This window comes from Schistocerca cancellata, chromosome 1 (assembly GCF_023864275.1).
Source record: "Schistocerca cancellata isolate TAMUIC-IGC-003103 chromosome 1, iqSchCanc2.1, whole genome shotgun sequence".
Taxonomy (NCBI): Eukaryota; Metazoa; Arthropoda; class Insecta; order Orthoptera; family Acrididae; genus Schistocerca; species Schistocerca cancellata.
In genome coordinates, this window is record NC_064626.1 from 1046444036 (window position 1) to 1046457856 (window position 13821).

General features: G+C 39.2%; 1 protein-coding gene across 1 annotated transcript in view; it reads right to left on the reverse strand.

Annotated features, from left to right (window-relative positions):
• Positions 1-2292: 2292 nt before the first annotated feature.
• The window catches only part of LOC126090277 (zinc finger CCHC domain-containing protein 8 homolog), a 56083-nt gene continuing 44554 nt past the window's right edge, over positions 2293-13821 (reverse strand). The window contains exons 7-8 of the mRNA XM_049906974.1: positions 5035-5213; positions 2293-3305 (exon numbers count right to left, since the gene is read on the reverse strand). Of these exons, the coding sequence (XP_049762931.1) occupies positions 2946-3305; positions 5035-5213 (539 nt within the window). The 3' untranslated portion in view covers positions 2293-2945. The remainder of the gene's footprint in view (positions 3306-5034; positions 5214-13821) is intronic.

The window sequence follows — 13821 nt, forward strand, 5'->3', positions numbered from 1 at the left end:
GGGCATTTGAAAGCTCTTGTCTATGCAACCCCGGTATCAAATGTAGAGACTCTTCGTGCTCGTATTGTGGACGGCTGTGATACAATATGCCATTCTCCAGGGCTGCATCAGCGCATCAGGGATTCCATGCAACGGAGGGTGGATGCATGTATCCTCGCTAACGGAGGACATTTTGAACATTTCCTGTAACAAAGTGTTTGAAGTCATGCTGGTACGTTCTGTTACTGTGTGTTTCCATTCCATGATTAATGTGATTTGAAGAGAAGTAATAAAATGAGCTCTAACCTGGAAAGTAAGCGTTTCCGGACACATGTCCGCATAACATATTTTCTTTCTACGTGTGTGAGGAATGTTTCCTGAAAGTTTGTCCGTACCTTTTTGTAACGCCCTGTATAGAAGGACTATACAAGGGCGATGTACTTGAGAGCAATGTTATAGAAAGGGAAGAGGATGTAGATTAAGATGAAATGGGAGATATGATACTGCATGAAGAGTTTGATAGAGCACTGAAAGACCTAAGTCGAAACAAGGCCCCGGGAGTAGACAACATTCCATTAGAACTACTGACAGCCTTGGCAGAGCCAGTCCTGACAAAACTCTACCATCTGGTGAGCAAGATGTATGAGACAGGTGAAATTCCCTCAGACTTCATGAAGAATATAATAATTCCAATCCCAAATAAAGCATGCGTTGACAGATGTGAAAATTACCGAACTATCAGTTTAATAAGTCACGGCTGCAAAATACTAACGCAAATTCTTTACAGAAGAATGGAAAAACTGGTAGAAGCTGACCTCGGGGAAGATCAGTTTGGATTCTGTAGAAATATGGGAACACGTGAGGCAACACTGACCCTACGACTTACCTTAGAAGCTAGATTAAGAAAAGGCAAACCTATGTTTCTAGCATTTGTAGACTTGGAGAAAGCTTTTGACAATGTTGACTGGAATACTCTCTTTCAAATTCTGAAAGTGGCAGGGTTAAAGTACAGGGAGCGAAAGGCTATTTACAATTTGTACAGAAACCAGATGGCAGTTATAAGAGCCGAGGGACATGAAAGGGAAGCAGTGGTTGGGAAGGGAGCAAGCAGTAAAGGAAACAAAAGAAAAATTCGGAGTAGGTATTAAAATCCATGGAGAAGAAATAAAAACTTTCAGGTTCACCGATGATATTGTAATTCTGTCAGAGACAGCAAAGGACTTGGAAGAGCAGTTGAACGGAATGGACATTGTCTTGAAAGGAGGGTATAAGATGAACATCAACAAAAGCAAAACGAGGATAATGGAATGTACTCTAATTAAGTTGGGTGATGCTGAGGGTATTATATTAGGAAATGAGACACTTAAAGTAGTAAAGGAGTTTTGCTATTTGGGGAGCAAAATAACCGATGATGGCCGAAGTAGAGAGGATATAAAATGTAGACTGGCAATGGCAAGGAAAGCGTTTCTGAAGAAGAGAAATTTGTTAACATCGAGTATAGATTTAAGTGTCAGGAAGTCGTTTCTGAAAGTATTTGTGTGGAGTGTAGCCTTGTATGGAAGTGAAACATGGACGATAAATTGTGTGGACAAGAAGAGAATAGAAGCTTTCGGAATGTGGTGCTACAGAAGAATGCTGAAGATTAGATGGGTACATCACATAACTAATGATGAGGTATTGAATAGAACTTGGGAGAAGAGGAGTTTGTGGCACAACTTGACAAGAAGAAGGGACCGGTTGGTAGGACATGTTCTGAGGCACCAAGGGATCACAAATTTAGCATTGGAGGGCAGTGTGGAGGGTAAAAATCATAGAGGGAGACCAAGAGATGAATACACTAAGCAGATTCTGAAGGATGTAGGTTGCATAAGTACTGGGAGATGAAGAAACTTGCGCAGTATAGGGTAGCATGGAGAGCTGCATCAAACCAGTCTCAGGACTGAAGACCACAACAACAACAACAACAACAACAACAACAACAACAACATGGTTCTGAGTCCATGTTGAACTGTAAATCATCTATACATGGTTGGGCATGTCAGCTCAGAGGTCAATAGGCACCTTTTTTAGTCAAGCACTATACTACTTAAACCAACCTTCATGCTGAGGAGATCTTTACCTAGATTACCCCCTTAAATAATAATTAACATGTTAATAATAAAATATTTCTGCTTTGAACTTTATTTCATTTACATTGAATGAGAGATTACTTATTTAAAGAATCGGGTCTCAATTGCAAATTATACCTATGTCACACAAAATAATCAATTATAAAGACAGAAGAAAATATTATGAGACATGATTATGGTAAATAAACATTTATTGAACATTTTCACTTTATGTACATAGCTTCTCTTGTTGGTATTTTCCCCAAAATATTTGATATTAAAATTGTTACCAAAAATTAATAATTTGATTTATCTTACATAAATATAAAATAATCTTTTTCTAATTTAAACAATAAAATTAAAAATTAAATCCTCAAACTGGACTAAATGTACAAAAAGGCCATGTGAGATAACCTGTCCAAACATGGAGAATATATTGGATGGCCAGTTACTCATAAAACTGAACATGAAGTCTAGAACACAGATGACGAACTCCCCAAGGCACAGAAGTTAACAAATTTAGGAGAAAGGTAGCTGAAATCTAGAGAAGTTATGTTCTTTAACAGTCAAATATTATCTATTCCTTAGTATTAAACTGAATTAATATAGTCTCCTCTGTGATCATTTAACATTTCTCAAGCTCCCCTTACACACATTTTTATTTCCTGCTTCTTTTATCTATCTCTTGAAGAAGGAATGTCACAAGAATTTGAATTTTTTTCTGTGGTCTTCCACATGCTGAATAATGCATCTTACATGTACTTTCTTCTTTAATCTTGGACATTAAATTTAAAAATGGTAGCACATATTTTTAGATGTATATTGGTGTAAAATATTATTATACTACACCTGTGCCTGTCATGTAGCTGTATCAGTATCACTCTGTATGCGTGAAACAACTGTCCGTACTTTCTGTATTATATCAGTCATCTTCTCATACTTTCCTGTTGAATCAGGAAGATTTTCAAAATTTATAACATCACAGATGTTGTGAGAGAATTTCTTTGGAGAGGGAAGTCTAGAGTAAGGAGACCTCCCCAATAAAACTGGTGTACCAAGGGCAACAGACTTTATTTTTCCAAGTGTGGGTGTTGCAGCTACCCGAACAGTTTCCCCAGAGCTTCCATCCTCCAGCTCTGCCAGAAGTGACTGTTTCTTTGCTTCCAAGTCAGACAATGATGGGGACTGTGGCCTGGGCGATGAAATACTGCTATGGCCCTGCAACATAATTAATGTATAATACACTTAAATTAAAGGTTTCTTTATCATACAAAAATTAACTGTACACTGTGGACATATTGTAACAAAGCAATGTTACACACAGATCCCAAATGTTATAAAAGTGATTTACTGACTATATTTATAGAAACATGTATGTGGACCCTGCTATTGACATAACCATGCAATAAAACAAATTTATACCTACAAAAATCAATTAGGTTACTTCTTTGTCCAACTTATTCTTTGGAGCACATGAAATAAATAAAGCAATGATTTTTCCTCCTCATGTGTTCTTACACATATTTCACCAAAACTGCAAGTTTTCAAAGTCAGGGCATGTTTATTTAAACTAGCAATTTTTTTCTTCTAGTTATAATTTAATATTTTAATTACAGCCAGCCAACATCCAAACAGAATTAAAAAATAAAAATCTAAAACTTTTAAAAGATCAAATACCTTCAGTTACAAATTACACATGTTTAATATTCTGTGGGATGCTATAACTCACAAAAATAATCGCTCTTCACCAATCTATCTGATCAGTTAGGAGTAACTACATCAAGAACAGAGAGGTAACTTTTATACCCATCTGTGCATACAGATTTTTTCTGTCAAATTTGAATAATTCCATGCAGCTATACCATCTGTCTCATTGATACCATGCTCAGGGAAAGAACTTTTGAAGTGACTACAAGAGAAAGAATTAGCTCCTCCAAAATACTCAACAATGGGCTGCCACTGGGCTCAGTCCTTGCCCCGCTTTTCTTCAATCTTTATATTTCCAACGTACCCAACACATAATTTGGCAAGTTCAGCTATGCAGATGACTGGACTATAGCCACATAACATGAACCATTCAAGCTCTCCAAAATGTGATCATGGAGCCTAAAAGCAAACAACATGACTTAGTGGAAGATATCCAAATCAAGCCAATGCGAGACTCTTCAGTTTTCCTTGCAGCAACATATGAAGTGACTGAGTATATTTGATGCTTGGATGTTATTTTGTAACAAAGTTTGGTACATAACATGTACATGTGCTTATGAAATCTCTGCTCATCCAGGACGTAGTATGGCTTCACCACTCTCCTTTATGGTTTTCTCCTCAGCGATTCATACCTCAAGAGTTATGTGCACATTCTCTCTTCACACATCAGCCTCCCTAAGCATTTTCTGTGTAGGTGAGTGGTGATAAACAAAAAGTTTTTCTCCAGAGTGAATAACTTCCTCACTGAGAATGAGATTTTTTCTAGTGGCCTTTGTCTCTGGGATCATTTATTCACCGAAAGATCAAGAATGGTCTATCAACCTTTCAATAAACACTGAAAACTGCTGAGGAATCTAATTTCTTCATTTCCATTCACTCCAATTGGAAATATAATAAATGACAATCTCCTCCCTTGCACAACACACCTGTTTCAACACATCACAACAAGGACTGAGTGCTTTTATTACATTGCACTTCTCAAAATGTTTCTGGTGAAACACTGAGCATCTGTCAATGATAAATGAACTACAACCGGGTTGGAATCTACTCATAATGTACTGCACCACACTGTTATGCTTAAGTTTATAGTAGTATAATATAAATTAATCATAATTCTGTACCATGAAAAAGTTAAAAAGGAGGACTGAACATTCCAGCCCATACTTTATACAAAATGTTTATAACCTAGCATGTTTTGAAACATAGATTCTATATGGCATGTATAGTGGTTTACACTTACTGTAGAAACAGGTGAACAGGTTTCCTGGCTACGTGTCTCTCCTCCTTCTGAATCACTCTCTGAAGGAGGAGGTGGTGGTGGTGGTGGTGGTGGTGGTGGGGGCGGGGGTGGTGGAGGTGTATCCTTGGGCAGAGGTGGAATGAATCGGCAACCATCATCTGGCAGCAAGCTCACACATTCTGCAAATGGTTTTAATGACTTATTATTTACATTATAAGACTTAAAAATCAATATAATACTTCATAGATATTTGATTGTCAAAATTTTATTAACACAACAAAAAAGTGTATATTGTGTATTTTTATTTCATCTATAACCTTCTGGTTGTGCTTTCACGTTGTGATTATTGCAGCTCAGCAATGCACCCACAGTTGTTTATGAAACTGACACCAGCCACAGGTACCATTTTGAAGGATCAGTCATCATCAATTTACGTAAAACCATGAAAACTTGAACTTGAGTGGAAAGGGGAGGGGAATTTGTGCTCCACTTTCAGTGTCTCAATCACTGTGTTAACTGTGATTGCTTGTATGCTACATCCAATTTTTTTTTATTTTATTTTATTTTTTTTTTAGTTCAGGGAATAACTAAACTTGCTGTGCCTGATTGTAGCACATACTTTATGCTACTTGCTTTCAGTGCAGCACTTGTATTCATTTCTGCATGTTCCCACCAGGTGGCAGCATCTGCTCAAAGACACCTATTTATCACAGTATCAACATTTCTTCAAGAAATAAAAGTAATTTTGTTTGTTTTTAGTACTTTTGGACTGGACTGTGTTCAGAACATACTGTAGTACGCTAATATATGCTTACCAAGACCTTTCATTTCAGTATCAGTAATTTACTTGTCTGCCAGTTATAACTAGCACACAGTTCTCTAATGTTTGTTCATACTTGGGACAAATAAGTGTAACAACAAACAATAATTATGTACAGCTTCTGTAGTCTTTTCAGACCTTTCAATTTTCTCTATCGATTACATCTTATGCAATGTCAGAAAAGAGCTGCATGTTATGAGAACAAATAGAATAATACAAATGTGTGGATCCACTAGACGGTACTTACACACATTTCATTAATGCCAAGAAAGTGCGTATCGATGTAATTTTCTCTGCCTGGTGGGTCACCAGTCCTCAACTGTGGAAAGATTTTAACGACAAACAGCTATTGCAGTTAAACTATTTTTAAGACAGACAGTCACAACATCATTGTCCAGATTTTCTATTTTCATCCTTATACTTTTGTGGGTACTGAAATTTACTCTAGCAATAATCACCTTTTGCTCATCTGCCACTTTAAACCCAATTTCTGGCTCAGATGGATGAAATATTTAAATCTTTGTCAGTTGTATATTTTAGCCTGAGCATTTATCTGTCCTCCACATGGAGCACTAAGCATGGCTGTCATTTCTCTCACTGGTAACACTACATGAATGATGCTAAGCTTACTCCCACTGTTCCATATCACTCACTGTGGCACTGTAAATGCTTAACCCCATCTGCAAGCAGCAAAGAAAAAGTACTGGGATAAACAAGTAAGTGTGATAAGTGCAAAGATTTGGAATCAATAACCAAGTATAATGAACTGTTTAATATATCTAAAAACAAAGATGATGTAACTTACCAAACAAAAGCGTTGGTATGTTGATAGACACACAGACAAACACAAACACACACACAAAATTCAAGCTTTCGCAACAAGCAGACATTTGTAAAGGCAAAGAGTTTGGCCCAAACTCTTTGCCTTTACAAATGTCTGCTTGTGTCGGTATATGTGTATGTGTGTGTGTGTGTGTGTGTGTGTGTGTGTGTGTGTGTGTGTGGGCGGGCGCGCGCGCGCGCTCGCAAGTGTATACCTGTCCTTTTTTCCCCCTAAGGTAAGTCTTTCCGCTCCCGGGATTGGAATGACTCCTTACCCTCTCCCTTAAAACCCACATCCTTTCGTCTTTCCCTCTCCTTCCCTCTTTCCTTATTAGGCAACCGTTGGTTGCGAAAGCTTGAATTTTGTGTGTATGTTTGTGTTTCTACATCTACATCTACATCTATACTCCGCGAGCCACCTTACGGTGTGTGGCGGAGGGTACTTATTGTACCACTATCTGATCCCCCCTTCCCTGTTCCATTCACGAATTGTGCGTGGGAAGAACGACTGCTTGTAAGTCTCCGTATTTGCTCTAATTTCTCGGATTTTTTCGTTGTGATCATTACGCGAGATATATGTGGGCGGTAGTAATATGTTGCCCATCTCTTCCCGGAATGTGCTCTCTCGTAATTTCGATAATAAACCTCTCCGTATTGCGTAACGCCTTTCTTGAAGTGTCCGCCACTGGAGCTTGTTCAGCATCTCCGTAACGCTCTCGCGCTGACTAAATGTCCCCATGACGAATCGCGCTGCTTTTCGCTGGATCATGTCTATCTCTTCTATTAATCCAACCTGGTAAGGGTCCCATACTGATGAGCAATACTCAAGAATCGGACGAATAAGCGTTTTGTAAGCTGCTTCTTTCGTCGATGAGTCACATTTTCTTAGAATTCTTCCTATGAATCTCAACCTGGCGCCTGCTTTTCCCACTTGTTTGTTTGTGTGTCTATCAACACGCCAACACTTTTGTTTGGTAAGTTACATCATCTTTGTTTTTAGATATATTTTTCCCAAGTGGAATGTTTCCCTCTATTATATTCGTAACTATTTAATATGGTACACATATTGCAGCAAAATCCATTTGTCCCTGCAACAAAAGTGTCCAAGTAATAATGTGCAGACATTAACACTACAAGAACAACATAAAAAAACCTGGACACAAATGGAAGATATATAAAATCAGAATACTGAGATTAGCTTTTATGCAGCAAATTACATATTGTCTATCCATGTAATGTCGGTTACAAATGTGGACATTGTTTCAGCAACAACCACACAGTTATGGTGCAGTTTAAGGCTGTGAATGGCAAGAGAGATTCATTTCTTCAGATACTATGGCTCTCCAAGCATTTCCACAACCTCTGTGTATATGGGCATTACTGTCAATTAAAGTGAACTGCAGTCTGTGTGTCTGTGCAATTCTGTTGATAACTGATGGCAACATTCTGCACATTGGCGACACAACAGTTGCATTCTGCTGGACTTTTAGCTGATTTATAGTCTCTGCAGAATCTCTGTTGTAAATGCTACAGCTATGCGCGTGTGAAAATATTATATGTCATTTCTCTGAACATAAGTTACTGTGTTGGTAAGAATGTCATCAGGCCTTGTACTGGATACAGACTCGACAATTGAATGAACACAAACAAAATGCACTACATCTGATCACAAGCCTACCATGAGGGCCTGACCCACAGTACACACTATCTCCCAAGTTGTGCAGGCACTGGGCTTTGGAAATTGTTAACGGTGCACCATAAATATCTCAATTCAGGGAAAATCACTGCTATCAGAGTAAAGTGCTGTGGGCAACAATGTATTGAGGAGAGGGGTGGCTATAGACTATTGCAGACTGCAACTGAAGCAACAGTCTCACTCTGATTGAAATCAACAAAGTGGGCTACAAGAGGAAGGGAGATTAGCGTTCAACATCCTGACGACATCAAGGTTGTTAGTACGAACCCAGCAAATTTCAAAGATGGGGAAGGAAATTGGTTGTTCAAGGATGGGGAAAGCCCTTGCAAAGGAACCATCCTGGCATTTGCTTAGAGCAATTTATGGAAACCACAGAAAACCTAAATTCCAATGGCCAATCCCTCTGAAGGCAGGCTACAAGAGTCCTGGCCTTAAGACTTGAGAATGTCTTTGTGTATGCAGACAATTCACACAATGCCAATGTCTCAAATCCCAAAACTGTGTTATCAATACCACAACACATATGCAGTCATATGCAAGAACAGAAGCAGGAAGTGTAGGCATAACCACGTTTGCAGTAACTGTCAGTGGTAATCCCAAACACTCCCACGGATAACAAATCTAAATAAAGGTGTCACAACAAACTAGCTAGTATTTTATAAAGAGTTAGCATAAATTTTAATTTGATGTCTCTGTTACCTTTATACTTCTAATAGGGAATGCAACGCCAACATAATTTCAATCTATGCTGTGGTGCCAGTTACTGAATCATGCACATTAAACATATTTCATTGAAAAATATTCATTAATTTGATGTTTAACTAACTGAGGAATGTTCATAAATCCTGTACATGTGCACATTTCATAAAAGAAATATAATAAGTCAGTTATTTTTGGTAAAATAACACACAGTAACAACATAAAATTAATTTTTCATGGAACATTTAAACTTCACTAATCTGTTCAGGCAAAATAAATACTATTACAATGAACAAGTGTGGAGGAAGCAGCTGCAGAGAAAGGAGAAATGGTTGACAATGTGAAGACTGTCAACACTTATTTTATGTAAGATGCAATGAAGTAACCCACCAGGAAGGATATATGACATGCCTTTGGTGCTATAGCAGTTGTGCCTATCACTACATAATTATGGAGAAGGAGCAACTGATCTTTAAGATTATCTAGCAATAGCACAGGCAGAATCAGATCTGCCGTGAGCTAAAGTTGGCAGCAGTAAGATTAGAAAGAGGGTAGATGATTGGACTATGCACAAATCTGCCATATCAGGCGAAAGGCTTAAGAGATGCTAGCTTTAGATTCTGGAGTGTGAGAAGACAGAAAAATGTATAAGTTAAGGTAAATAGTAATCAGAGAGTTAACAAATGAGGTTCTGCTGCTAAGGGAGTAGTTATAGGAGCAAAAAGAAGTACAGAACTCCCGAGGCACCGAATACCAAGTAATATTTTTTTAGCAAAGTGTAGGGTTCAACAATGTCACTGATGGTTTAGCTTCTCAGAGAAAAGATCCTCCCAAATAAGACCATGTAGTAATATTCAAAGAAAAGGGAGGGGGGGGGGGGGGGGGAGAGAGAAGAGGAGGATTACATTTGAACTATAATTTCAACAACTTAGAGGAGGATGACATTAACCAGCTTCCTGAGAATTTCTGTTTTTATGAATATAAATTATTTACTGAAAACACTGGAGAACATTTTGAACACCAATGTTTGCTGACAATACAGATACACCAATATAGGGAGCAAATTATCTATGCCAAATGCAATCACGAGAGTAATGGAATAGGATTGCAACTGATCCAAGCAAAAAACCTTTATTCCCTATCCAACAAAAACTCATGTTAAGCAATTCCGAACAAATTAAAAAACTTTAAGGTGCCAAAAAGTGGAGATCAACAGCACAAAGTAAATTAAACTCTCATGTGTGACACCTCTTGGCAACAAGATAGATAATAAACTGAGGAGGCCCTGGCATATGGGCAAGTTAACTAGAAACCTTAGTTCTGCTTGGTGTGCACCTAAGAATAGGTTTCTCACTATGTAGACCTTCGGTCAGAACTGCAGGCATACTTTGCATACTTTCACACAATACAGTCCTATGGCATCTTGTGGGACAATGTAGCTAGGGCCAGAAAAGTATGTATTCTACAGAAACATTACGTAAGAATATTGCATAAATGTGGTAATCTAACACCTTGTAGAAGGCCCTTCAAGGACCTATGGATTCTGGCACTCATCTGCCAATACTTTTACTCCCTAATATTTTTTTTATTTTTTTACTTTTTTTTTGTCAGTGGCTTTAGGATGAATGTGAAAATTCACGACTACAATTCTAAGTAAAAATAATTTCAATCTAGACTTTGGCAGCAATGTCAAGGGTTTAGAATGGCATTTTATATTCTAGTGTGAAAGCATATAACAGGTTGCTGGTAGACATTAGGCAGGAAATTGAAAATGTCCAGATATTACAAAACAAAGTGAAGGAGTATCTTCCCAGGTGGAAGGTGGAAAGGGATGGTGTGCAGGTGGAAAAGTAAGGAGGGGGGGAGGGAGGAGTTGGATTGGATATAATGAGTGAGAGGAGGATGTGGACAGAGATGGAGGAAGATATGTTCCAAGAGAGAGTGTGGAAGAGATTAACAGAGAATGGGAGGAGAAGATGGGAAGACAAGAGTGTGGGGAGGAGGAGATGGAAAAGATAGAAGTGGGAGGATGAGGTGGGCAGAAATGGTGTCAAGAAGAGGTGGACAGAAATGTGGTCAGGAGGGGGGGGGGGGGGGGGGACACAGAGAGGGGGCAGGAGGTGGTGTGTGCAATGTGTGTGTTGAACATGTACGAGGGCATAGGTGCGGGGAAATGGCTAGCACATGCGTGTGTGTGTGTGTGTGTGTGTGTGTGTGTGTGTAAAGCACCATGTCACCAGCATCTCCTCCCAAACACCTGGATCGATTTCAATCGTATCTGGTAAACCAACAACCCCTGCATGACAGGTATTTTGTGTTGAGTAGTATCAGCCAACCTTATCGACCTGTTTTGCAGGGGTTACATGCATGGATGGGCATGGCTGGGGAGCAGGTTGAGACAGATAGAAGGGTGGATGAAAAGAGAGGGGTGGCAGGAGAGGATGGATAGGGAGAGGGGGCATGAGGAGAACATGGCTACAGAGAGGCAGGCAGAAGAAAATTGCTGAGGACAGGAAGGCACGAGGAGATGGACAAGGACAAGAGGGGGGCAGGAGACAGACATACAGAGGTGGGAGGATTAGGTGAACAGAGGGAGGGGGAAGAAGAGCTGGACATAGCAAGGGGGAGGAGGATTCTCTGGTGTTTCAGCAGATATTCACAGTTTCATACTTGCAAAGCATAGCTAGAGTCAGCTCAAACAAATACTGCTCATCAGGTCTTTCATGTGACACCCTGCATTGACGGAAAGAGTCAATTACTTTCCCATTACAAAGAAAATTATTTTTAAATCTAAATTTTACATGCTAACAGGAACATTAAACCACTAAGAATAACCAGTACTCCATTTGCAAAAGCATAGTCATGGCACATGCTGACTACTACCACAGTAAAGCATCACTTCCCTGCCACTGCTAGAGTATGTATTATTATTTGTGTTTTACTGTCTCTGTCGGTACATATCAATAAAAAGAATACTGCACTATACTAATTTGAGACTGCTCTGTCGAATAGGCACATAAAATTCTGATTTAAAGATCATTTAGTTTTTAACAGAAAACAAACCAATGCTTTCTGTCAAAACTGGGCGTCACATGAGACACATAATGAGAAGTATAAGGATGGGCTGACTACAACAAAAAATTGCAAGAACTAAATTTTAAATATATGCTGAAACACCAGATAAAATTGCCCCGTTGACTCATAAGAGAGACACCCAATATATTAAGCAGCGCATGCGTGCGTGCGTGCGTGCGTGTGTGTGTGTGTGTGTGTGTGTGTGTGTGTGTGTGTGTGGGCGCGCGCGCCAAGCACCTCCTTCCATATCCCTTAACTATTGGACCAAATTTTATACATATACTCCACAAGTATCAGCATTTTTGGGGTTAGAACTTCCTAGCTTCCTGAGGAATGGATATACGTGTGAAAAAGGGTTTCCTATCCGACATCTAGGCTGCCGACACGAATGCCATGTCATGGGGGCAGTATTGGCATGTGATGTAGGGGCTACAGGAGAAGATAGTCACAGCTCAGTAGAGATACGAAGGAGGAGGAAATGGGCACAGAGGGTTGGAGGGCGAGGGAGTGTGATGGGAGGGGCAAAACTGACAGAGAGAGGGGTTTCGTGGAGATGGATGGAGAGATGGGTGAAGAGATGATCAGAGAGAGAGAGAATCGAAGTGGCAGCGGACAGAGAAATGGGAGAACTCAGCATGCAGTACAGTTGAAAAGGAATGGACAGCTCTGAAAAGGGCAATCACAGAAGCTGGAAAGAAAACCATACATACAAAGACGGTAACTGTGAAGAAACCACGGGTAACAGAAGAAATACTTCAGTTGATCAATGAAAGAAGGAAGTACAAAATTTTCAGGGAAATTCAGAAACACAAGTCGCAAGGAAGGAAATAAATAGGAAGTGCAGGGAAGCTAAGGCAAAATGGCTGCATGAAAAATGTGAAGAAATCGAAAAAGAAATGATTGTCAGAAGGACTAACTCAGCATACAGGACAACCAAAAAAACCTTCAGTGACAATAAAAGCAAGGGTGGTAGCATAAAGAGTGCCACAGGAATTCCACTGTTAAATGCAGGAGAGGACAGATAGGTGGAAAGAATACATTGAAGGCCTCTATGAAGGGGAAGATTAGTCTGATGCGATAAAAGCACAAACAGGAGTCGATTTAGAAGAGTTAGGGGACCCAGTATTAGAATCAGAATTTGAGAGAGCTTTGGAGGACTTAAGATCAAATAAGGAAAAAGGGATAAATAACATTTCATCAGAATTTCTAAAATCATTGTGGGAAGTGGCAACAAAACAACTCTTGATGTTGGTGTGTGGAATGTATGAGTCTAGCGACATACTATCTGACTTTCAGAAAAATATCCACACAATTCCGAAGATTGCAAGAGCTGACAAGTGCAAGAATTATCGCACATTATTGCACAATCAGCTTAACAGCTCATGCATCCCAGTTGCTAACAAGGATAATATGCAGAAGAATAGAAACGAAAATTGAGGATGTGCTAAATGACGATCAGTTAGGCTTTAGAAAAGGTAAAGGCATTCGAGAGGCAATTCTGATGTTGCAGTTGATAATGCAAGCAAGGCTAAAGAAAAATCTAGACACATTCATTGGATTTGTCAACCTGGAAAAAGGGTTCTACAATGTAAAATGGTGCAAGACATTTGAAATTCTGATAAAAATAGGGGTAAGCTACATGGAGAGACAGGTGATATAAAATACTTACAAGAGC